Here is a 27106-nt window from a genome sequence, read left to right on the forward strand (position 1 = left end):
TTCTCCTCCTAATTATTATTGAAGGCAAAAGGAATTTTAAAATTTACATGTTATAGAGGTTGAGGCTCTAGGATTTATAGGTTCCAGATTCAAATCTCCAATCCCTTCGCCATTTCTTAAATCTCATCCCTCATTTGTTAAGAAGAAAAAGGTTTACTTGTTATTTAAGTGTTTTTGTACCATATTAATTTTTAATTAATTATTAAATAACAAAGATGCAAAACTATATTTTGAGTAAATCTTATACACATTGAAAGTGTATACACTATTACCGTTTAATTCATGACATATGTGCAAAAGTTGAATTTCAAATTCAAATTTTGTATAATTGTCATTTATCCAACGTTGATAGTGTATACGCTGTCAATGTAGGAAAGATTAATCCATATATTTTTCCATGAACGAATATTAAGTTCTACTAACTTTAATGAAGTAAAAATTAAAATAACACCAAATAAATTTAATAGATATGGATAAAATAAATTATGTGAATTTATAAATAAAAATAAAGTTTGTTAGAATAGAGAGAAGCCATAACAAAATATAATTTAAATTTATTGAAAATGATTAAGTTATTAAAAGGGGGAGAAACAATGAGAAGAATTGGTTAGAGAAAAATTGGATGTGAATATAGGTAAAATTCAAGTAGCCAAATGATAGATCAGTTCTCTTCAATTAAGCATGCTACCTTTTTGATAAAAATATTATTATCATTTATTAAAGCTGCACTAATTGTAGAAATTACATTAATCATACACAGATGATGTAAACAGATCTAAAGAACAAAATTAGATACTATAGATTTGAAAAATTAAGAGAATATTACACTGTAAAACTTGAAAAGTAATTAATAAATAAAATGTTTATTGTCCCAAGATCATCTATAAAAATAAAATGTTTATAGTCACGATGTTTACTTTCTTCCGGATCTCCTAGTGAACTGATTCAAGTCCAAATGTTAATGTGAGCTTTAACAGCTTGATGTAAAGAATCCCAATATGACAACCAAGTCTATGAAAACTTAGATGAATGATACAAATATAATAACTAACAAAACTCTCATCAGGAGGAATCTGTAGGAGAGGATAAAACTCTTAACAAGAAGTCTTAGGAGATGAGAAACTCTCATTTAAGAATTCTAGGAGATATTTTATTACAAACAAAAAAACAAAGAAAAAGTACATGCGAGGAAGAGATGTAAGGAAAGAAGATGTTTTGTTTAAAAGGGACAAAAAAAATTAGAGAGGAGGAGGAGAGTTAGCGAGGGATGGAAAAAACAACTTGGAATACTGCCTAGAAGAGAGAAAATAGGTAATTAAATAATATGTATAGTGTTAAAACTACATCTTGAATACATTGATGATTTGTAGTATGGTATTGCAACATGTACGAATTCTTAATTATAATATAAGGGTGCATGTGGATTTAATTCTTAAAATTAGTAGTGGTTACTTTCACCTAATAATTATTTATAGTATTGGCCATATCATTACAATTTGGAATCTTTAACAAAAGCTATAGCGACTGAAAGGGTGAACGGATAAAGGATACAAAAAGAAATCTTGTACGTTCCATAGTTTTGCTAATCCATTTCTACCATGCTAGCTTTAACTCTTTGAGATACATGGTACGTGCCAAAAAAATCAAACAAAAAGAAAAATCTTCGAGGTAGGTTAGAAAATTTTGTCAAAGCAAATGTCAAATATATAGAATTTATTTCAGAAAAACGCTCAATATATTCTCTAAGCTTTTTTTTTTATGTCGCTTAAAAAAAAAAAAAGTGTATACTACTGTACTGCTTTCTAAAATTTGTTCTATAAGGACGTGATCTAAAGTAAAAGGATAACGAAAATTTAATCAAAGATCCTTATTTTCCCTACTCTATATTAGACTTTAATCAAAACCTATAAGTAAATTACATCTTAGCCAACCATTTTGTATCAAACAATTGCGTTTCATCTTGTGTTAGACGCTTTTAGGCCACTATAACTTGATTCTTATTCTGAAGGAAAGTAATGATTACAAGTAAAATTCTGTCGAACCACAGTGCATGTCGTGAATCACGCTCTTGGTGGTGGGAGCCTAAGTCGAGGTGCCTCTATAAGTATAGGACTATTTCACAATCTCTTTCGCCATATCCTAGTGTGTGTAGAGTGTGAAGTTAAGCACTTGCGGCCAATCTATTTGAGGTACAAATTCAATGCCAATCAAGAACTCTTCTCCTCGCTATGTCTCGACTGATGGCAAGCTTCAAATGAATCCAGAAGAGTTCAGGAAATGGTTAAAGAAGTTTGATACTGACAAAGATGGTCGAATTAGCCTGGATGAACTTCGGCAGGCCGTCCGAGAAACGGGAGGCTGGTTTACAAAGTGGAAATGCAAAGATGGAATCAGGGCTGCAGATTTGGATGGCACTGGATTCATCGAAGAAAACGAAATCGACAACCTTAAAGACTTTGCCCTAAAGCACCTTGGTATTAGAATTGTAACGTATTAGTTGAAGGCTTAAAGCTGCTAATGCTTGCTTCCATCATCCTTTTAAGTTTTAACTATCCTGTCATGTAGCCTTTTGGCCTTTGACATATGTTTGTATGCTTTACTTTGCAGATCAAATAATATTTGAGAAGTTTTTTTTTTTTTTTTGCACGTAAGATAAGCTATTCGTGCCGATGTTAAAATCACTATATGATCGAGACTGTATATGAATGATTTTGGCTAAATCAAACATAAACATTTGGGAAAAAGAGCATCATCCCATGTAAAATTGTACCGACCAAAACCATTATCAGTTGTACCAAATGAAACCCCAGCATGGTTTTGAGCCCTTCAATCCCATAATATTTATCAAATTCCGAGCGAAATCAGAGATCGTATAGGTAATTTATGGACGAGGATGACTCCAGGGTTAGAGATCCACATGTCCATAAACACAGAATTTTCGAGGTGAAAAATTAAATACGTAATTGTCTCCTAAGTGGTGCTTTAATTTCATCTTGTCATGTTCATTCCTCTAGCTAGGATACGGTCATGATCAGGTCTGCATCTACTTTGGAGAATCAACCATGGCGGAGTCGGGAATTTTGGGTTGGGGGAAGGGGGAGGGGGAACGGCTATAAGTGTAGGAAAGTCTTTTTTTTTTTTTTCTTTTTTACGATTTGCTGTTGAAAACTATGAATTTTATGTTAATTTTCCCTTTTCTTTTGACTTGATGATTCAATCTTAACATTTAGCTACAATTCAAAGTAAAATATCTGAAACCAAAATTCTATAACAAGAAGTTGTTTATGATCAAGATTGTTCTAACAAAGCAGTACTAAAATTAATGGATAAGAATATAGGTGTTACTAAATCAAATTTATATGACTCATATCTCCATCTTCTCTCGGCACTTTAATACCAAGTTGTAGACTCTAAACTATTGCAAAGTACACAAACGGAAATGCCAACTAACTATAAGTGTTCATTGTACATCTTTATAAAGAGACTTCTTTTTTTTTTTTTGGAGGCAGTATGTAAATCTTGAAGAGAAAATATGTAGTATTAAAGCATTCAATAAGAATTTAAGTTCTATAGATCAACAAATTAAATAGCAGTATGAAATTTTTTTTTTAAAGAAGTTTACATTTTTCCAAGGCAAATGTTAAATGGAGGGGGGCTATGAAATTTTTCTAGAATTTTAATTTTAATAGGGATGGGAGGCAAAAAAAAAAAAGTGGTTCTAAATGAAAAATCTTAATATTTTCCTCTAGTAATGAATGAGTTTTGCTGACGCATGGGGGCGGGGTCGGCTGTCCCCGCTTGGCCCCTCCATGTTGCTCCGCCCTTGGAATCAAGAACAATTTTCCTTGTTCAAACATTTGAGCAAGAGCCCTTTTCTCACCGATGAGCATCTGTAACTTTTTTACCTTCTGATCGGTAAAGGCAAAGACTACAATGATTCACGCACAATTGGACACTGACCCACAACAAAAGATGGGATACTTGGTAACATGAACTGATAACTGTGGAAGCTATTCCATAACCACATTATTATAGCTATAAAATTAGTTGCCTCTTGGACATAACGAAAATGGAAAATGATGGGTTTTTCAATGTTAATGCCCTGTGTAACATTTTTTTTTTTTTTTTCACATTATTCTGTGTTCCATGACAAGAAGGTCATCTTTTAGCTAGTAAAACTACATTCCTTGCTAGATTTTCTTGAGCTTTATGCTGCAATTGTTGTTTCCGCAAGGCTGCAAGCACCAGCTTCAATCAATATTCAATGGCATGCTTGTGCATGGCATTTGGAACACACAAACTGATTTATTCTGGGATTCTTGATATCATGAACCTCTTAACGTGCATATCTTTCTACACAGGAATAAAGGAAGAAAGGATCTGTTCCGTGTTATCCACCACGTATGGCTGCTAACGTGGGGGATTCTGAATGAAAACCTCCCATCCTAGCCACTTGCCGATGTGACTTCCCGAATTTCAGGTGGGGATTCCCCATTGCTGCAGTTTGAAGGCATAAAATGCCAAATGACAGTAGCATATCGCCATATCCCCAGGGATGGGCATGGGGGTAGGGTAGCAGTCTTCCCGTTCAAAAGAACTTGCAAGCATACGCACAAAATAATCAGGTGGGGATGCCAAAAAGCATGAAATTCAATTGACTAGCAAACATAAAATCAATAGACAACCACTTGGAACAAGATTCCCACGTTAAATATAGCACAACATGCAAGACATAATTTAATCCATCAGCATCAGATTCTCTTCCATGGTTACCACATACCAGGCAACATCACCAACACTTTTATTCCCAAATCATGCTTTATGCTAAGTTTTTCCTTAGAAAGATAAGTCATGTACGGGAGATTACCGATAAGCTTAGACAGGAAATGCAAAAATTTGATAAAGGAAGACACAGATGGCTAGGAGGATGTTTATCAGGGGACGCGCCCAGAAAATTTACAAGCTACCTCGTATAAACAGCAAATACTTCAGAAAAAAAATGCCGTAGTTTTGAAGTTATTACATGAACAAACTATATAACAACAAAAATTTTTTGACATGCTGAAGCAGGATTACGTATATGTACTTTTTATCTTCTCAAAACTATGCATATACCCTATTTGTTGACAACAAATTGGCAGTCCTACAGAGTCAATTGGAATATCAGCGGAAACTGATATATCTTATCTGGTTCTCTGGGAAGAATTCGTGAGCTCCATACAGATTCGCAAGATATCATCCCATCATGGACAAGTAAATACAAACAGGAAGGAAATTGTCTCCATGTCGATTCTCATGAGGAATCATGCATATTACCCTCCATCACAGAAAAAATAGAGTGGAGGGCAAAATCATCCAGTAAACCACTTTTCTTGGCTAAGAGGCCACTCAAATTAAGCGGCAAATTATCAGAGAAGACTGCAACCCATTACGCTGCACTTTAAGGTTCTCGAACACTCCTTTATCTATATACACTGCAACACAGAAAAAAGTACTTCTTAGCATCAGGTTGAAATTCATCTTCTATCGGACCTCGAAATTAAGAAATCTATATGCAGCCAGAAAGCAATAGAAATAGCTTAACAACTGAAATAAAGCTTGAACCAAAGCTAACCTGGTAAGTGATTACTGAAAAACCCAAAATACTGCTCCTTTTCAAATAATTCGTGGTTTACTCCCTTCAACCTTCAAATATCAATTGCTGGAGGTGGAAGCTTCCAATAGTTCCATGAGTTATAGTCCTCCTGAAATCCAAGCGAGCAAAAAATTGATTCACATTCAAGAAGATAACCCCTTGGGAGCTCAAAGGAATTAGACAAGTTACACAGAGCGAGTACAACAGGCAGCAAGAATGGAGTTCAGGAGAACAAAGAAAAATCAGATGATTGCACTTATGAAACGTGTAGCAGAACGTTAATTTATCATTATACAATTGGCATAATGATGAGAATAACTGCATAATGTAACTTATCAATCACACAAATTAACAGGTTGCTTGTCTCTTTTTTACTTTTCCTTTTCATTTAAAAATTAATATTGCAAAACAGCATCTAATACCTGTTCAGATGAAGACATGGGTGGAAACATGTCATGCACAAGAGCATGTAGAGAAGTATATGACTTTGTGTCGACACGCCGATTTACGACAATCTCACCCTGTAAGGACGGAAGCACCATAAACATTATCCAGAATTTTATACTGCATTCCCTCTTCAAATTAGTCAGTCAGGTTCTAAGCCATACCTTAGGATTAATTATGAAGATTTTTCCTTTGGGGATACCAACTTTAAGGTAGCTAATCTCATCTGTATCTCTGTTTCCAAAACCAGCATAGAAAGGGTTTCTATCGGGAGGAAACAATGCTTTGATTTCCTGGAAACATAAAAGTTATCAAAGTGATCTTTCTATCCAATTAAAAAACAAGTCACCAAAAGGAAACTGAGCTTTAATTTATTTTTTTTTTATATAGCTGTAAGCTACCAACTGAAGAAATCTTTTGAACAGTGGTATTTTTACTGAGATAAGTTGTGTTTCATGCAGCCGAGTGTTGAGAATCATGATCACTTGAATATGTCAGTGCCACTTACTGAATGAACCGCAACCGAACTAAGAAAATGGTACACTAACCTCCAATGGACCATTTTGATTAAGTGGAGGAGTATTGACTTGATGAAAAATCCATTGCAAAAGTTCAATGGAGAATTCTGAACTCAGATTGAGAAAACATCTAGATTCCCTTAAACTGATTATAGAGAAATCAGGACCCTTCATAGAAAATTATGAACTTGCAAAAGGATAATTACTTCTCATGAAGAAGATAAAAAAGACAATTAAAAATGGATGGCTGCAAAGGACATAGATATACCTAATTTCTGTTTTCAGTAGTAGTCAATAATCACCATATATATTTTCTGTTTTCAGTTATTACAGGGGACACTTGGTTTTTTCTGCTGAAGTCTTAACAATGAAAAGTTGGTTCGACTATAATTCAATCTCAAATAATGCCACATCTGATAACTATGGTATGAAATAGCCTAAAATGCAATAGAACAAAAAAGAAGCACAAATCTTGAATAGTTATTTGATACAACAATGGACAAGAAAGTAGAAAATTAAGTGACAAACCTCCAAGCAAGCAATTTTAAATTCATGCGGTGCTCTTCTTACAACTGCAAAACAGCAAAGCACAAAAATTCTTAAATGACACAGCTCAACCATACCCGAGTGAGTTATTGTAATTCTCCAAGGTTTTCCTTAGAACAAGAAAGCTCATGTAACATACTATTAACTATATGAGGGTTTCATAACTAATGATGCGACTAGAAAATGAGCTCATTACACTTTCAATTTATGTTAGAAGAGTAGAATGTGATAATCAAGCTGCATAAAGAGACAGGATGCTAATTGATTCCATGCAAGACTTCCTTCCCACTGCCTTGGTTTAATATCTAATATCTCAAGTGATAAATTCTTGTTCTTGTGCAATTAAACAATAACATACTGAGGAAAGTGAATTGGTAACCAATGTTATGGTAAACTTGTCAATAGACTGGAAAAATGGCCCTTCAATGAGTATAGAGCAAAGAAATGGCCAACAATCCAGTGAAAGAAAATATGGGAAACTAAAAATTTGGAGGAAAGATGGTCAGAAAAAAGAGATCATTTTGCACAGAGCTTTAGGAATTAAAATGAGGGTTTTCGCTCATGCAAAAATTTTTGAAAAACACTGTGGAAAAAGAAAAACTACATCATAAACAACAAGGACAAACGCACTGGAAATTAGAAACTAGTTCAGCAGATAACAAAGCCAAGATTTCATGGTCTGAAACCAGTCCCATCCAAATCAATACCTGAAAGAATCAATATTTCCATGAAGAAAGAGTAGAAAAGTGTTTATGGAGGAAAGAGGAAAAAGTGAGCCAATAATATTGGTGGCAAAGGTTTAGAAGATTGGCCACTCAAAAAAAATGGTGGCACCAGATAAAGGTGTGCTTTTGGCCTACAAAGGTCCACTATTAGCAAACAAAAGCACACTACAAAATTACCCGTAGGAATACCTTACACAAGCACATATCTGAGTCTACAGTAGTGTACAGATTTTTCCAAAGATCATTGCTGGGAATTAAGTTGCACTTCTTCATAAATGGCAATTGGTAAAGGTATTCAATGACAAGATGAGTTAACTACAGACCTTCTCGGTAGAGAGAAGGAAAAAGACCATCTGGTGAAATAACAACAGGTCCCTCAGGCAAGACTTTTCCATCCTGCATATATATGAGCACGATACAAAATTAAAGGAAGATGAAGAAACCATGAAACTTATTTTTACAGTGCCATTCTGCAACTCTATGTAAACGAACTTAAAGAGAAAGGGAAAAGATAAATCTAGGTTACTTGTTAAGAGTGTGTGTGTAGAAAATATTACATCCACAAAACTCTACCACTCACCTGCTTGAGATTCAATAAAAACTGCCTGGTATTGTAAGCCTGAGATATTGCACGTGCACTAAGAAAAAGTAATTGATATCCATTCTCCTGCAGCATGTAAACAGAAAATGCCAACTGCATAAGAATAATTATCATTGCCACTTACTACAGGTTGTTTACCTAGCCAACACTTAGATCCATCTCTACCCAAACTTTTTTGGTTTACTTTCAAGTCAGGAGAGATTAGGCAGACCACAGTCATCAGTTTTCCAGAAACTTCTCTCATTTAAACCCAAGACATGTACAAAAAGTTTTTTTAGCTGAAACTACGATGAACCCAAAAAAAAAAATGAAGAAGAAGAAGAAGATGAACATGATTCAGAAACCTCCAATCAGTTGATTCTTCTATTTCATTACTTATTTCCATTTTAAGGGAGACCATACCAAAACAAACTATATGACAGACCTTGATTGCTGAAAAGAGATGTGCAACACCAGTTTGTGACCAATCTACTCCAACCAAAGGCATAAACTGTCCCAGAAGATCAGATCTGCACAATTGGAACAGAAAATAGGAATTAGAAAAGCCTAAGGGAAAACTGCATCCTTCTTTTGATTGATCTATTCTGAACTTACTGAAGTAGCAAGTGACAGAGTTGGAGCTTACCCATAAGAAAGGACAAGCATCAGCTATGACGATAAGGAAACGTTACATAAAATTATCCTCTCATGCATGCATCTGTAATAGAAAGCATAACTTGCCATTCAGAGGTTTACCGTCGCTCGCTCTCTCTCTCTCTCTCTCTCTCTCTCTCTATATATATATATATATATATATTCTAGTTATTTTCTGTTTGCTTTGGTGGTGATGAGGAATAAAATTCTCCCTTCCTTATTCGAAGATGCGTTCCCACCTTTCCGTTTAATCTACTAGACCATCAATCCACTGTTTTTTACCTAAAATTTGTAGCTCTTGTTACTACATCAAACAAGGAATCACTATAAAAAGGAACACCCTCAAGTACAGAGGAGAAATTGCCCATCTTCAATCTTTGTTCAATTACTAAGAAGCAAAACCGCACTTAATCACATCATCACTGTGATTGCATTTAATTTCTAAAGGAAGAATAGTTATTTTAGCCTGGGGAAAGATTTGTTGTGCCAAACAAAACATCTGAGGACTTATGGGAACATATCTTACGACATCCAAAGCCCAAAATAATCATTAGATACTAAAATTTCCTTTCCAAGAAAATATGCCTCTGTTCTGCATTTAAAGTGAAGCCAAGCATCCAATACTTCTTTCCACAACCAATCTAGTAGCCAGTTAAAATAATCAAATTATAGTTGCACTCACGATTATCTTCAGTCTCAAATCTGGATTGGAACTTCCATTCTAAGTAAAAGTGATTAATACAGTGGTAGTTTTACAGATGAGAACTGCCCTGTCAAATTACAGAGATCTTGGAATAATTAAGCCTCATCTCATCCAGATTGTTGACAGAACAAGTTTCAATTTTGTTGAACTTAAGAACAACCTGTCCATGATGTACCCTAGTATATTGTCTAATCACTGCACTCCATCCTACCTTTACTTTTTGCCAAATAACTCATTCTAGAAACTCCTTAAACTATGCCCAAACCGTAATAACCCATATCCTCCAATTTATCTTGTCCAGGTAGTATTACGACCAGAAATTTATAAGAAGTTACTGGATTTAGCTTTTCTTGTATACAGAACATCCAATATAACATTCTTACTACCTACATCGTAATCTGTCAATGACTAGGTTGGATCTAACAAAATTGACCTTATTCTGAGCAAAGTATATTTTCCTTCATGTTTACATGACATGTAGCACATTACCCCCAACTAAATATGATCCAAACTTTTACATGAATCCTAAATCTCTGCCCTATTATTGGTAGTTGAGCATAGGTATCCAACTGCCCTATTATCTTTCTATTATTTTAGCTATGCAATCTTAATCGATTAGGCTTTAGTATGCTTCCCTCTAGAATATGTATGACTAGACAATGCTTTGGTTTCACACTCTAAAAGAATAACCAGATGGTCTCAATAAACCTGCAGAACTGAGAAAGCAACCAACCCACATAAACGGGTCATGATTACCTGGTGATTGTCCCATCGACATCAGATATCACAACACGAGTGTCCCATTTCCACAAATAAATTCGGGCATCAACCTGCATATCATGGGTAGTAAATAAGTATACATGCAAGCAGATACGCATACATACTACAAGAAAGCGGCTGCTATAATAGTACAGATATACAAAGCTATAACTAAATCAGCAGTTAAATAGGCAGATTTTATCTAAAACTCTGTGTGGGCTTTTACATATAATAATAGATAAGTCAAAGATTAAATAAAGGGAGAGAAGTAGCAGTTGTAGAAGAAGAAGAACAAAGAATCCTGACAAAAAGTGTGAATTTCTAGATGAAAAGCATAGAAAACAACCTGTTGTTTCCCAAGCATTGGAGTTGAGAATGTGAACACTATTGAGTTCCTCCCTCCATTCAAATTCAAAGATGCTAATTGTTCAGATGTTGGAGTGATTAACCTGGTCTTCTTCTTGGTTACCTTCCTTTTAGGTAAATCCTCTCCATCTTCAATGCCAATCTTTCTCTTTGTAGTATCTAGAGAATCAGAACTTTGCGTCAGAATTTGAAATCAACAGGGGACCTTTCATGCTTCTTGTTTTGTTAAAAGGATAAACCCAAATTTTCAAATTCCCGGCATGTATTTAAATTCACCCACAGAAATGTTGCAGTATTGTTCACATTGAAAATAATATCAACTTCAATAAGAAATTGCCATGGACAAATAAACTTAATTGCAAGGGATATACTTATTCAAATTTGCTTTAGCAAGCCAAACTTCAGCATTGTACATCATAATTGTAAGAAACTCATCTTAACAACTGTCTGGAAGTTGAGTTATGATAAGCATAACTACATAGAATCTGCACTCATATAATACCATTTGCTTTTAACTAACACAAATGCAAACAATTGCATGTAATTCGTCAACTGTACCAGGAAAACATTATAAAGTGGAAATATAAAATGACAGATCAAATCATCCCATATCACTGGCAACAAATTATTGCATTGAAACTATTTATCTCATCAATGCCAACCACCAGAAACATAGAAAAGTTTCAACAGAAAATTGTACACACCAATAGCTGGATTGGTCATTTCATTTTTCAGCTCCTCCATGCTCTTAGTATCTTTGGCCATCTGCTCACTTTTAGATGATTGGATATCACTCACTTCGTCTTTGTTTGCATTACTCAGAATATTATTGTTATCTGCCAGCATGTTGGGTAAAGATCTTGCAATCCTGGAAACTTCTTTAGACCGGATACTAGTTGCAGGAATATCAATATGGCTGGATACAGTTCTCAACTTCCTACTTAAGTTATCATCTGACAGTTTCACCTGAAAAGACTTGTTTTCTGATGAGCCGAGCATGGTACCAGGAATGAAAGAGTCATTTACTTCTTCAGTTTGTACCTGCAAACATGGTGGATCACCTTCTTTCTCATTATAATCTGGAGAAATAGGCTCCTCTAGATGTCTGACTGAACTAGGGTTGAAATCATCAAAATCACCAAAAAGCAATTGCTCTTCTTCTGAAATTTCTGATGTTAACATGTTTAGTTGGATAGGATCAACCACATGCTTGACAGGGGGCTCACACTTGCTGATTTGATCTGCTCCACAGAGAGTTTTTTCAACCACAGCTTGAGAAGTAGAGATGGTAAAAATGCGTGGTGACTCAATGTCCTCAGCAGAAGCATAGACAGGTTGGAGAGTGATCATCTGTGAATAGGTTTCAGTGAGTACACCATTCTCCATGGAGCATGATGAAGTTGTCTTATCATCAATGGAGAAAAAACAATCACTTTGGTTTTCCAAAAGCTCTTGAGTGCTTGAAGTTTCATTTGCATTTGCATCACTTGAAGATTTAGAGTTCCCCTCACAGACCAAACCAGTTGTCTGCACTGTTTCAGCAAAGACATGTTCAGATCCTCTGCTGGAAAGACGCAGAGCACCATGACCCTGTTTGTTTGAGTCATCCAACTCCAAAGTTGAGCTCACTGAAGTTTCACAGTAAAGAAAAGATAGGTCATCTCTATTCCCATCTGTTGCAAAACCTGAGTTACTGAAACCACCCTGCATCTCTTTATTGCCGGGACAGTCTTCAAGGTTAACAGAATCTTGAATTTTGGATTCATTACTAGCAATGTCAGAGATGACATCAATCATGCTTGCACTTGCACCTGTATCATTTGCCGATATCTTATCAGTGTTGCTTGCCAATCTCAAATAGGGCTCATCAACTTCAACCGAAGATGTTCCAATCACATCTTCTGCTGTTATACATGACATCTCTACACTGGTTTCCACAACTGGCCCCTCTGATTTTGTAGGCATACATTTAACTCTACCACCTTCTTCACCATTGGCAAAACTAAATTCACTCAGCAAGATGCTATCAGTCAGATTATTTCCATTGGCAAGAGATTCCACATTGTTATCTCTATCCTGAGTCATCAATACCTTACAATCAATAGCCTCTGATTTGACTTGAGAAGATGGCCGTAAAGCACTATCTTTCCTCCGCCTGGGGGAGGCAAGATTGGTAGACCACTTAACCTCCAAGAGATCTGCTGCAATCTCAGCTCGTTCCAATGACTCCGACCTAACAACACCAGCAACATCTTCATCCTTTGGCAAATTACCCTTTTTAAACGACTTCCTCCCAAAAACAAATCCCAAAATACGAGATCGTCGAGAATTGGTCCTTGATATGACATTCCGATTACCTAAATCAATCTCAGTAACTGACTCTGACTGATAAGCATCAAAATTACAACTTTTTGCTTCTAGAGCCCTTCTATCATTAGATTGTCCATCAGTATCCTCACCCGAAGATGAAGGTGAAGGCAAAGTATCTTCTTCTCCAACATCAACCTCTTTGAGAAAGTATGCTTCCCCTTTATGATCCAAATACATGTGAAAATCTGCTTCAACCCCATTAACGCTAATGCCAACCACCTTCTCTTTTGCCTTTAGGACCCCTTGAAATTTGCCGAAACGAACATACCAAGGTGATGATTTAAAGCTCCCATCTTGCTGTTCCACCACGATTATATCTACCGCACCACCAAATGGATGAAATGGTCCAGACACAGTATACACACTTCTACTTAAAAAGCTACCTACTTTTCCTACAGCTTTCATCTTTTCCAGAATTTGAATTTCCAACTCAACAATCCATCACAAATCGAAATCCAAATTTCTCAACCCAACAAGATAAAATCTTTTTGATTTTGAAATAAATTCCATTGATCATATAATTATTAAACCACCAAGTCTCCTACAAAACAATATCACAAGCTATAAATTCTTTCCCTTTTATCTCCCCCCCTATCATTCTTCCCTTTTCTTAGACTAACAAATGAAATTGAAAAGTACCCGGATTACGGAAATCAAACACAGACTATAATCTAAGAACCCCAATTAAAATGATCAAGAAAAGTATACAGAAGAAACTGATCTTGCATGACGGGGAGATGACATCAAATTGAAACAACCGTTAACAGAAAACCAACAAGATTGTTCAAGTATAATATACAAACTGAACGTTAAAAAAACCAAGAAAACCAATGATTGAAAGAGATCGAATTTGAAAACCAGCTCATAAATCTCGGCAAGATTTCAAATAAAAATCAAATGCTTACATTTAAGAGCTGGAACGGCAAGAAACCGCCAAGATTAAGACGGGAGAAAAAGGAGGGGGCGGCGTGAGTATGCAAAGTATATTCCTTGTTACATTATTTCATTATTCGGATGTGCCACTCGTACAAATCATTCACACAGATATCAGTGTGGTATAGCGGTCTTTACCATCAAATATAACCCATCTTTCTTCTCTTTTTTTTTTATTTTTATTTTGTCCCTCCAAGAAGCTGATATGTTTGATGGTTTAAAAAAATAAAGAGATGATTTCAAAAACCCCCCTGAAGTTTCTGACTATTTTACTTACTTCTCTCAAAATTTTAAAAATTATACTTACCTTCTTTAATTTGGCATTTTGGTAATCAAACCTTGAAATAGGGTCAAAAATTTAATGAATACCCTAAAATGTCATTATCTTATATAAAGTTTAATTAATTCTTCTAAATAATTATAAAGTAATTTGATGCAATTATAAAAGGAATTAGTATAAAATGTTTTATGCTAATATTTGCTGTTTCATAATCAACTATAATAATAATTCTTTTGCTATAATAGGCTACTTTTCATGGTGCTTTATTAAGAATATAGATTACTTTTAAGATAGACAAGAGATTGTTATCTTTTTTTAAAATTTATGGACTTTTTTAAAGAAAATTTTATGGACTAGTTCTGTGATGGAACTACCATAGCTTGGTAGTGATCCTGAACATTTGTCTTTAGTTATTGTTGACTTGTCATTGATTTAGATACCCAAAAAAAGAGTCACAAAAAATTTTATTTTAAAAATTATCAAAAAATATTACTAGTTTAATATTTTATCAAGACAAAGGTTAGAGACAATGTTAATAGTTTTTCTATAGTTCTTGAGATATAAGAGAAATGAACAAGAAGGAAAGGAAAAAAACTATTAATTCCATCTTTTTGTATAATCATGACAACAAGAGAGTTTTAGTAAAATATTAATATTAGTATTGTTATTTTAAATAGGTAAGAGAGATAGGTGTAATTTATAAAATCTTAGAAATGCTAAGTGAAATTGTCAGAAATCCCAAGAGCGGTTCATGAAATTATCCCAAAAATAAAACAAAGACATGCATTCTTGCCAAACTTTCAAAATGGTTTTTTTTTGGAATAAACTTGTGGAGATTCTAGGGGCTTTGGAGGAAGTACATCTCCAAATAGGAGTAATAAATTATGAGTAATAGAAAAGGAAAGAAAAAAGTTAATATATGTTTAGATAAAGTATTATTTAAAATAATTACTGTAATATTTTTTTTTGTAATATAATGTATGCAAGATTTAAAAATAAAAAGATAATAGTTAAGAATATAAAAAGATGATTGAAAATTTGTATTTATGATACAAGTAAAATAATAATTAAAAGAATTTTTGTATTCAAAAGGAACTACAAAAAGGTTGATAAAAAACACTATTGATCAATGGGGCTTTTCTGGGGAAGTTTATTTATTTATTTATTATGCTTTTCTTGGGAAGTTAAAAAATGGATTTTTTTAAAATAAAAATAAATAAAAGTTCTAGCTCTAGGGGCTTTAAGAAGGAAATAATAATGTTTATTTTTGGTACTAGCCCCTAGCATTAGCGGGAGGAAAAACAAAGAAAGAAAGGAAAAAAAGATGAAAAAACTTAGGCCTTGCTTGGATTGTAACTTTCCGTCAGAAAATTACGTTATTTTCCGTGATCACATTTCCCTATTACCTTTTTCCCTCACATACATCAAATCGCTACAGTAATTTTTCCATGAAAAATCATGAAAAATGCAATCCAAACACAACCTTAGTTGGGAAAATAAAGAAGAAAATAAAATGGGTTGGATTTGGATTTAAAAGGTTGGGCTGACAAGGGGCAAAAACGGTTGCACGGTTATGTGCATTTTTTACTGTGCGTAATTTTGATTACACATTGTGTAACTTTCTTTGCACACGACATAATTTTAGAACAAACTTTTGTAGATCTCACACACAGTATAAAAATCGAATTACAGGATGTGATCTGAACAACATAAAATTTTTTGATCAAATCATGACCGTCAATTGCCAAGAACAGTTGTACGATCCAAATTTCCGGGCCGTCAACTGCTAGGCCGTCAACTGACAACCGTTCCTGCCCCATATTCGGGTAGGCACGATCCAAATACAGAAGCTTCGCCATTCTGCGAAGGGACCCGAGAGGTTGTCCGGAAAGAACACACAAAGCTCAGTAGGCCAATAGGTGTGGCAGTCACACGTCAGCTTAAGCTTAACTTAGACTTACGAGGTTGATAGGTGGATGAGTTTAATGGGCGGAGTTGGCAAAAGTATTAAATGCTTACATATATATAAATTTTGTTGAATAGACATTTAAAGATAGAGTTGGAATTTTAAAAAATTTTATTAAGCCGCAAGGAGATTTCCGTCATTTTCCACTCATCTCTGGGGAAAAATTTTTCTTTTTATGAACTATAGTATTAAAATATTCTTCAGATAGCCGGCATATTTTACTTTTCACACCTAAAAAACTCTAAAATAAGTCAATTTTTATGTTTTTCTCCCCTTCGTTTCATTGGATTGTAGATTTCATAGAAAAGTTTTTATGTTTTTTAAGAACATGTTTCTTAATCATATTTTTACCTCATATATGTCAAATAATTATAATATAATTATAAAAATAACTATTCAGACGGGCTCTAAGTAAATTTTTTCCCTTTTTGCTAATAATAATTAAATACTGAGGTACAACATTGACATGTAAGGTGCGTGTACAATTGTTACATAGATTATGAAATTTTTCAATGGATATCCAATAAAATTATACTTTACTTATCATGTAAATATACATAATTATAACTATAATTATTTGTGTCTCCTACATTTAGATGTTTTCTCAAATTCAATATAGTTTATTGACAAAATTAACTAATATGATCCCTCTTAAGTCTTAACGAGTGCCATAAGCACCAATTAGCCAAACTGATAGTTTATTCTTTGACTCATAAATTGCTCCATAAGGGAATTTTTCTGTTCTAATACTCTTTATCTTTCAGCTAGTAACTGTTGATGGAATTGTCAACAAATACACCAAGAGAAAAAAAAATAAAAAGAAAAAAAGGGTATACCCAAACAAGCCAAAACAAAAAGTCTAGTCAAGCCCACTACGCAACCCAGATCAGGAAATGTGAAAGCCTACGGTCTATTTGGGCTGCACTTCAACATTGTCCGTCCAACTAGCGTGGCTGACTTTGTGCTATTCAACCCAAGAATTTGCTGATGTTAACAATGGGTGCATTTTGATTGGAGATTATTTGGGAAAATCTTTTTTTTATATCATATCATTTTTAATATAATATATATGAGAGAGAGAAAAGTGATTGAAATATATATATATATATATGATGCAAATAAATAAAATTATGCAAATAATAAAGTATCTAAACAAACTTTTTTTTTCAATTAGATAGAATTTTTCTCTAGAGAAAACAGCATGCTATTACATAGGCTTTTGATTTTTGGAGTGCATGTAATAGTCACAACCTATAGTCTAACGTTTGAACCTACGGTCTCTCAACCTATAGTCACAACGGTATAGTATTATACATACTTTATCTAGTAGGTAAATCACATAATATGAATTTTTTACAGTACAGTCGGCAAATTTCGAACTTAAAATCTTTCGCTTACACTTTATCTGTGCGTATCCTTATACTATATAAGATTGAGTTTTGATCAAAGAATAGGTTGAATTTCAACCGCATAGGTGGGGGTTTTTTGGGAATGTGAAATATTATGTATTAGTTTAAAAGCTTTAAGTACAAGTTAAGGAAGCATGTATTTGGGTATGTTTACTGAAATAACCCCATTTTAATACATTTAAAGTTGTCATTGATGAGCCATTTGGGTATTGATGGAATGTTTAATTAGTGTGCAGCCATTTTTGCATTTTGTACAACCCATATATACTTGTGTGTTGGTGTAATTACCGGAATATCCCTTAACTACCAATAATTCCCCTTTTTAACCGCAAATAACCGTTTGAGATGTTGTTTTGTCTGAAGCGATTGAATGGCAATCGGATTTAGGAAATGAGCTAACGATTTCTCTATCATTTATAATCTGCATTTATGAGCCACAAACGTTGATTAGTGTATCCCCTTTCAGTTTCAGGAGTTAAGTTTTCCCTTTTTGCCTTTGTCTACAACAATTTGCTTCACCGTTTTCTCTTCCATCTGAGATCAACTCTGAAATTACCTATTATTTCGTCATTAATTACACTCAATTCAATTGTCCAACCGTTGATATGTTAATTAGGGGTGGCAATCGGGTTTGTTTCGGGTTGGTGGATTGGGTTGAGACCCGGGTATAACAGAAAATCCGTTGATCTGAACCTGACCCGCCAACCCGAAACAGGTCAGAATACCTGACATGAACCCAAAAATTTTGGATTGGCGAGTTGGCGAGCCGACCCGAAATGACTCGAATCTTAATTTTTATTTATTAATTTATCACTGTAATTTCTAATAAAATCAATTTTGTACAAGACTAATTACATAATCAAGTAATAAAAATTTAAATAAATAATCCCAAACCAAATCTAAAATAAATTGAAACATTGTAAGAGTGTTTTATCCCAAACCAAATATAAAATAAATTAAAACAGTATAAAAGTATAAAATAATATAATACATTATTTGTCTAAATATAATAATTTCAACTTTGCATAAGTTAAATAAATTCATTTAGGATTAAGTGATTAATGTTTTTGGAAAAAAAGAATAACTTAGTTTAGTTAGATAAAATAATTTTTATGTTTATTAAATTGTTTTTAATTCATAAAACTGGTTATTGGGTCATATCAGGTCACCCACGGATTAATCCGAATTTGACTCATTTTCTTTTCGGGTTCATCGGGTTCGACTCGATTCTGACCCGAACCTGCGAAATCTCAACCCAAATCCATTAATTTCGTGTTAGATTCGTGTCATATTTTCAGGTCGTGTCGAAAATTATCACTCCTAATATTACTGTCTAAACGGTTGATTATCAGTTTCTCCTTGTTTCGCATTCTAGGATTGGAATAATTTTACATGGTTTCATGCTAATCAACTCAAAATGCTTTTCAGTCCCAGCTACTCCTGGTGGTTCAGCGTAAGATTAGATTTCACCCCCCCAATTTTTCAGTTCCTCCCTTAATTTTGTTGGTGTGTTTTTAGTACTTACAATTAGCGACTCTTATCGCATTACCTAACTCCAATTGGTCTGGGTTGGTTATAATTTTATAGGTTTGCAACAACAGCAAGTAAGAGCTCTCGGTGGAGATTCTGGAATAAGGTTAGTTTTATGTGTTATTCTGCCTTTCTGCATTATCAACGATCTTCAATTTGACATAGTTTTATTGTAACGCTGTGTGAATTGATTGATTATATCATTTATTTTTTCATACTAAGTTTTATTTTTTCTCACAATGTACTATTATTTGTTCAACAAAAAAATCTCCTACCCCACAAGGACCAAACACTCGCGCGATGCGCGGGCACTCCCCCTAGTAATGTATACTATGAGTTAGTTAACAATTGGACCGTAACGCAAAGTTATGATGCACATCATCCGACCATAAGTTAAAGAAAAAGACAGAAATTTATTGCTGAGCATTCAGCAAATAGAAATAAATTTTTTGAGTCTTTGACCATTTCTTTTCTCTTAAATGTACCTGCGCTTGATTGGATAATGCCACTTCAAGGTAGATTTCCATAGCTTTTTTAGAGTTTCACAAATGTTTCTCTCGAGCCCATTACTCAAAGTAAAGCTGTGCATGCGTCCTAACTTCCACAACCAGAATGAGAAAGTGTAATCTAAATGCCGCTAGAAGATTCATTAGTCACCTCCCCTAATCATAATTAGTACATCCGATGATGATGATGATCGTCATCATCATCATCAATTATCATATCAAGATCATACTAATCATCATGCTTAAATTAACAAGCACCATAATAAATAGAATCAACATACCGACTGGTTGGTAGCTAGGAGTATGAAATTAATTTTCACCAAAGTACCACATGCATTGTTAGTTGTCGACAATGATTAATGTTGTACTTGGTACCATTTCTTAAGAAATTCCATTTCCATCAACTCAACAAGACCCACTCAATTTGTCCTCATCATGGCTTCTCCTTCTCCAAACTCCTAATTAAAACACAACCATGTAAATTTTCACAACAACAAAAAAACAACGCCACATGAGGTGGTAGGAATTATTGCCACATACATAGCAGAATTCTCTCGTTGACTGTTGTCGTCACAGCTTCTTGTTTGGTGAACCCCCTTCTGTAATTGAATAATCACGAAAGCTACAAGAAGGAAGAATTTGCGTTCTGTGCATGCACGAACATTGAAAGCAACCCATCCCTGCATTAAATATAACATATTTGCATGAATGTGTGTATAATTTATGTTCCATTATTAGTCTCTGCTCGATGCTATTGTATTTGCCCATATATATGGTCCCTAGCTACAATGAGGTTCACGAGTGGGTTGTCACATTTGGATGCAGACAATACATTGAGCAAGAGGTAGATCGGGCTGGCATTGGAAAGGCTCTCCGTTGTCTTCTCCTACCTTTTTTCTCTTTTCATCTTTTGTCTCTCCCCTTTGCTTCTAATCTCCATGTCCATGCTGAAGAAATCCTATTCTTCAGTTGTAATGGTCATTTTTTCTGGAACACAAGGGAGTCAAATGTAGTACTACTAGCTAGTCCTCTGAAATAAGTTTCAGGTAATTAAGATCAACTGCGTTCATTTTGAAAGTTCATAGAAATAGTAAGCTAAAACAAATGTCATATACAGTATTATACTTTTTAACTTACAACTTGCTGAACAAAATTGGGGTGCGGTCTCTTATTGAAAACCTCAAAAGCCATGATTTGAATATCTTTGTGACAATCAACATACACGCCTTCAAATGTCATTGAAAATTACAGTCGATTTGTTTTAGATAATATAGAGAAACTCAATCCACAGGTGGTTTTGAATACAATCTTTTGAATATATACTGATTTGGTGAAGAATATAGATTCAAGTTTTTCATGAATATTTAATAAAGGACTCAAAGTTGTTGGCTGTAGAGTGTAGACTCGTCCAATTGTGTTAGGTCAGGCGCCCATTAAGTCCGAAAATTCTAAGAGGACGAGAAATCCTTCGTAATACTTTTCGATTCCATTGGCATGCAAATTTTGAAAATTTAAGTAATTCCAATTTTGTGTTACCAAGCTCTTATTTGAAAAAGGTTAATGAGAACTTAATCCAATATCATGAGATATGATCAAATGTGAAACTCCAGGAATAAATAAAGATTCGTAAATGCAAATTATATATCCAATTCATCAACTTATTTTCTAAACTCCATGAGCCATGACTGTTAAACTTTTATTGGGTTCTTACTTGCAGGAATATATTACTGTATTCCTATGAACATTATACACATGGGCAGAATATATATATATATATATATATATATATATATATATATATATATATATATATATATATATATATATATATGTAAAAAGCTACAAAAAGGGGGAAAAAAAGAAAAATGAAATTTGGAAGTAATTATGAATTATTTTTGGGATGATGATCAAATCCGAACCTAGTCATGGCATTTGATTTTCTCTTCCATGGCAATTGAATTCTTGCAATGAGCAATTGCAGCTTGAATTGCAGCTTGCAATTCTTCCATGGTACTATCACTTGGGGAACAACTCGAAAGAGTTCCGGTGGCTACTAACAGCCCACTATTTGTTGGAGATGTCCTCATGGATGCAGGAGCTGAAAACTCTCCTCTTCTTCCTCTAAATTCTGGTTTTCTCCTCAGGCTCAAATTCCCTGAATATGAATAAGATTGCCTGTGAAATTGCATATTTCCTCTCCTGCTGCTGCCGAACGACAAAACTGGCCTAACCATTCTGATATACCTTTTCAAAACATGGCAAAAGTCCACCAGCTTCAGCTTCCTCTTATGTCTATCTTTGTCTTCCAGCTCCTTTTCTCCTGCACCACTATTGGTAATATGGTTCTGATCTTTTCTCCATTTTGATGATAGCCCGAACAAGGAAAATGACTTGGACTTGTTGCTTCTTCCGCCTGTTTCATAGCCCACATGGTTTTTTTTGCTGTTTCGATCCTCATCACCAATCCTCCTACTAATTATCTCGCTTTTACTCTTGCTGCTTGTACTATTCACGCTGTTGAGGTTTTGGCCGTCGGCTTCGTATAATTCTTTAATGGGGAGAGTAAAACTGTCTAAGGAATTTGTGGAAGAGCGAGGGGAAACGGGTAGGTGGGACAAGAGATGGAGAGGGAGTAAGTGGCCGTGAAAGAATATGTCATCAGCTGGAGATAAATCTAGAGCAAATGAAGCTGGAGATGACTTGGTTTTATCCGCAGATATACTGTTGGAGGCTGTACTTTTTGCTGTAGTGGCTGTACTAGTCGTTGCCGATGATGGTTGGAGAGATATTGTAAAAGAGAATTCATGAGATGGAGATGAAGAAGGAGAAGGTGGTGAGGCTGCAGAAGTTGTGCTAGCAGTAGTTGATGCTTCTACTTGTTCTTTGCTTCCTTGCTTCAACATCCCTTCATGGTATTGCTTCTCATCATCTTTGTCCCTCCTCTTCTGATGTTGGCTGTCCATAAATTCCATACGCCAACGTTAGAAGAAGACTGAGAAAAACAATTAAACCCCAAAAGGGATTCCTGCAAAAGTTCAAGGTATAGGGCTAATTAATCTTTCTTGTAGTATAAGAGGCAGTAGTAGTAGTACAAAAGAGGGATAGATAAAGGATATCAGAAAGTTGTGGAGAGGGATAGAGAGAAGAGGGTGCAAGTGTGCAAGTAGAAGGGAGGTGGGAACTCTTAGCAAGCTGTAGTTTTGAGTTGTTTAAACTGTCTTATGCAAACTGTTCATTATTAGTATCTCAATTATATATACATGGCCAAAAGATGCATGTGGTGGCTAAGAACGATGAGATGAATTTCAGCAGGGAGGAGGAGGAGGGGGGGGGGGTGGGTCCTTATTTAGTTATTTTTTCACATCAGTAGCTATAAGATAGTACTGATATTAGGATTAAGGATAGAAAATTCCAAGTTTTGTGCCAAATTCATTGACAATTTGACATGATATCTCGAAATGAGGCAACTGGCAAGTGGCAAAGCATCATATTCAGTTGATTAATCTCTTGTTACATGCTACTATTGCCTTTTTTTAACGTAATGTTTATTAAAGTAATTTCTCCATACAGTAAACAGGTACAACGTACGACGAGGGGTCGTGCTCAAATATTTATATGTACATACCTATCCTCTGCTTGTTTCAACTTTCAAGAAGAATCTGTGGTGGTAGATCTGCCTAGCCCCTTACTATGTACGATTCAGCGCAGATAAAAATACGGTGCAGTCTTGATTGTCTTCTGTTCTCACTTTCTCTTTCTTTGTGCAACTAATTCAGGAAGGAAAGATCTTTTTGTTGGGGTTTTAGACTTTGGGCATTAATGTAACAGTAAATCTTTGAAAGTGTGTCACTAGTACTGCTACATCCTAATGCAACTTTTTTTTTTTTTTTTTTTTTTTTTTTACAGAAGCAATATGACCAAAATCCCATTCTTGGAGGGACATATGTGTCTTCACCTATTGTTTTGCATCTCACTCGTTTGAATCACCAATAGTTCCTGTCAATGATCTATCACCATGGAATAAAATATCCCACTTATTGAAACTTTTGCAGAAGATACTTTTCTGTATTTTGCTTCCTCCTTCCTTCCCCAGCCATGGCTGGGAGACTGGTCATGAAACTTTACTGGTAGAGGAGGACGCAATTTTGTCTTTTTTTTCTTCAATATGCCATGACTGTTAAGCTCATTTTCTCCCAAATTATCTTCAGTGCTGCATTTTAAGAAGTTCCAATGCAATTTGTGAAGAGGACCACATCACCATCGACATTGATCCCAGACATACCACTAACGAACTAAAAATTACAGCAGGTTGCAGACTTTAGGCCTGCATTTTTAAGCTAGTTTTTTCAATCAAATTGGTCTCAACAAGGCTCTTGTGGCTTCCCATATCTTATCTTGCCAGTACAGAAAATAAACATGGTCCGGTGCACAATATTCTGGCCCGTGACACGGATCATTGGGGTCAAGCATGAGATTGGTCAGATTGGTGATGGTACCACGAATTGTAACAAGTCCTTGTACACGGAGATACGTCGTTGATATTTTGCATTAATGATGCCTTAGTAAATGCAAATAATGGATTGTCGCTGAGGAGCCATTTGCCCCCACCATGCTTGACTTTGATCACAAAGACACAAGATCAAGAAGAGACTTCGAAATTGAAGTCTCTGTTTCGCTTGGAACAGAATAGTTTTTGATCATCATCCAGTCAAAAGTGTTTGAAATCAAGAGATGTTTTCATCTTACTCTTTAGACGACCTCAGTTAGGTTGAATGAGACATTTAGGGCGAGCTTGAGCAAGTCAATTAATCTGTATAAAATATGCGAAAAAAAGAAGCTCAGTAGAGTCATCTTGACGTGATGATGATGAAATTTATACAATTGAAGACGGAAAAATTGAAGTGAAGAGATACGTAACACTACTGTGATTATGAAATATTAATAGTAATTTTTTTTTCTTTTGTTGGTCTTATTAGGCTTTGAGGCTTCCCTTCATACCTTTATATATATATATATATATATATATATATATATATATATATATATATGTATATATATATATATGTATATATATATATATATATAAAATAAATGGGAGATTTAAAACTTACAATTTCTCTTATCGTACCAGTCAACTCAAGTCTCCTCGTGGACTAGGTTTCACTTCATACTTGCAACATAGTATGAAACATAGCATTACAATCGAACATGAGATAAACCCAACACTTGAACACCATCACAATTTATGGGAGTAATTAGCATAGTTATTAAACCCGGCCTGGCCCGGCGGTCGAACCGGTCAAATCGATGAACCGACCATTAGACCGGGCCAAGTCTTAAATTGAATCGTTTGAGCAACGGGACCGTTGACTAGTCAACAGTCCGGCGGTCGGACCGGGCTAAACCGGAAACTCGGCCGGTTTTGTCCACGGACTGGTTTTGGTGGAAAAATTTTATTGCCTTTGTCAAAGCTCAAACCTTGGACGTCCACCAATCACTAACGTATGCTTACCACTAGGCTGCTCCGAAATTTGTTAATAAAAGGTCTTTATTATAATATATATATATATATATGTTTTTTCAATTCTATCTTTTTTTTCTCTAAAATAAATTTATTTGAAATCTTTTAATAAAAATTAGTACCCTCCAAACTCTATAATTTATAAAATGAATTTAAAAAATAACACATTACATAATTCATTTCAAAGACAAATATTAATTTAATAATTTTTTACACTTAAAATTCATAAATAAGCTACATTATTACACTAAATATAGATAAAATTTTACACTTGAAGTTTGGTGTATTACTAAATAACTTTATATTTAATTGATTCTTATATGAATTAATTATTTTATAGCAAATTAAATTAAATGAGCTTTTACTATGGCATTATTTATTACAATTTATATCATATATCTTATATAAAAAATTATGAAATATAATATTTAAATATATTTAGTGACCCACCGGTTCAACCACTCACCCACCGGTTGAACCAGTAACCCGTTGACTCACCCCCTTTGCCGGGTTCCTTCCCGGGTTGGGTTTAATAACTATGGTAGTTAGGCATTTACCATACAAGAAGGAGCTAGAAATTGGTTGGCAAAATGGAACCAAGAGGGAGAACAAAACAGCACATAATAATAGCAGAGAAGTTTGGTAAAGAAGGTACTATTTTTTTTTGCAAGTGTAGGACCGCACACACGTGTAAGCAGTGGACCATGAGACCATGTTAGCAAACGAAGAGTATTTTGTTTGCTTAGTTAGGGTCAACATCTCAATCATAGAGACATTATTTGGGCGGAGGGACTCATCTTCTCCACTAAAACCACTCAAAAATCTTATAGTATATCTTAAAAACTAGAGATAAAGAGGGATGGGGAAGGAGAGAAAGGTAGAATTAGACTGCTAAGTTTTTGTCTTACACCACGTTGCTTGCTGGATTGTCTTCCTATGACCGCTTCTGTCTTTAGAGAAAAAGCACAAAGATTCCGAGTTGCTAGTGGCTAAAGTAGAAACAGGAGGAAAAGTTTTCCCACCAAGGATCTTTGCTGGTTGACAGTGAACTCTTTTTTGTTCTATAACTCGTTTGCCTCCTCTCACCTCAGGCCCTCATCTCTCTTTTCCTCCTCCACTATTCAGCATATATCCACATTGATTCCACCACTAAAGAGAGCCCTGTACCCTCCCTGTTCACAATAGAGTAGTTTACTCGTAGCAAGTATTATCTTCCCATTTTGTTTTTTAACCATGTTTTTTTTTTTTTTGGTGAAAACCCAATACGGCTCAATGGTCAAGGAGCATCTTTTCTCATTTTGGAATCAATAATATGGTTTCTTCACACTGTCCCATTCTTTCTTTTTGACCTTTCGCTCCACGTACGTTAGGAAACCATGTCAAAACTGTTCTCTTGATTAAAACACACACCAGTCTATCATAACATATTATTGTGCCCAGTGGAATTTGATGTTAATTTAACATGCAATATCACCAACTCATCGGATTAGACTGGTAGCAAATATATATTCGGGGTATTCCAATAGTCTGTCCAATTGAACAGCAAATAGAAAGCGACGGTCACAATTGGAATGATAATGCATCTGCCTTCTACTTCTCCGGTCAGAAATTTATCTGTTTTAAGTTGCTCTTCATTTGGTCGAGACATTAGCAGCCAGCGA

The 27106-nt window shown here is 34.8% G+C and overlaps 2 protein-coding genes across 6 annotated transcripts; both read right to left on the bottom strand.

The window, feature by feature from the left end:
• Positions 1–4916: 4916 nt before the first annotated feature.
• LOC113712269 (phosphatidate phosphatase PAH2) lies at positions 4917–14385 on the bottom strand. 3 transcript variants are annotated; one of them, XM_027235601.2, is made up of 12 exons: positions 11972–14300; positions 11635–11896; positions 10911–11089; positions 10562–10635; positions 8894–8978; positions 8449–8535; positions 8192–8264; positions 7126–7169; positions 6244–6372; positions 6058–6156; positions 5615–5744; positions 4917–5474 (listed from the first exon to the last, which is right to left on the bottom strand). In XM_027235601.2, exons 1-11 carry the CDS (start codon positions 13703–13705, stop codon positions 5688–5690), a joined length of 2823 nt encoding a protein of 940 aa, XP_027091402.1. In that variant the 5' UTR covers positions 13706–14300; the 3' UTR covers positions 4917–5474; positions 5615–5687. The 3 variants fall into 3 exon arrangements, with proteins under 3 accessions (XP_027091402.1, XP_027091401.1, XP_071922718.1); XM_027235600.2 differs by having other exon boundaries at positions 11635–14385; XM_072066617.1 differs by lacking the exons at positions 6058–6156; positions 6244–6372 and having other exon boundaries at positions 11635–14352.
• Positions 14386–20226: 5841 nt separating this feature from the next.
• On the bottom strand, positions 20227–23155 carry LOC113712825 (BRI1 kinase inhibitor 1). 3 transcript variants are annotated; one of them, XR_003453357.2, is made up of 3 exons: positions 21844–23155; positions 20465–20604; positions 20227–20382 (listed from the first exon to the last, which is right to left on the bottom strand). XR_003453357.2 is itself a non-coding variant. In XM_027236420.2 (2 exons), exon 1 carries the CDS (start codon positions 22894–22896, stop codon positions 21844–21846), a length of 1053 nt encoding a protein of 350 aa, XP_027092221.2. In that variant the 5' UTR covers positions 22897–23155; the 3' UTR covers positions 20227–20604. The 3 variants fall into 3 exon arrangements, 2 of the variants coding, with proteins under 2 accessions (XP_027092221.2, XP_027092223.2); XM_027236420.2 differs by having other exon boundaries at positions 20227–20604; XM_027236422.2 differs by lacking the exons at positions 20227–20382; positions 20465–20604 and adding an exon at positions 20624–20911.
• Positions 23156–27106: the final 3951 nt, after the last annotated feature.

The sequence above is a fragment of the Coffea arabica genome, chromosome 10e (genome assembly GCF_036785885.1).
Source record: "Coffea arabica cultivar ET-39 chromosome 10e, Coffea Arabica ET-39 HiFi, whole genome shotgun sequence".
Taxonomy (NCBI): Eukaryota; Viridiplantae; Streptophyta; class Magnoliopsida; order Gentianales; family Rubiaceae; genus Coffea; species Coffea arabica.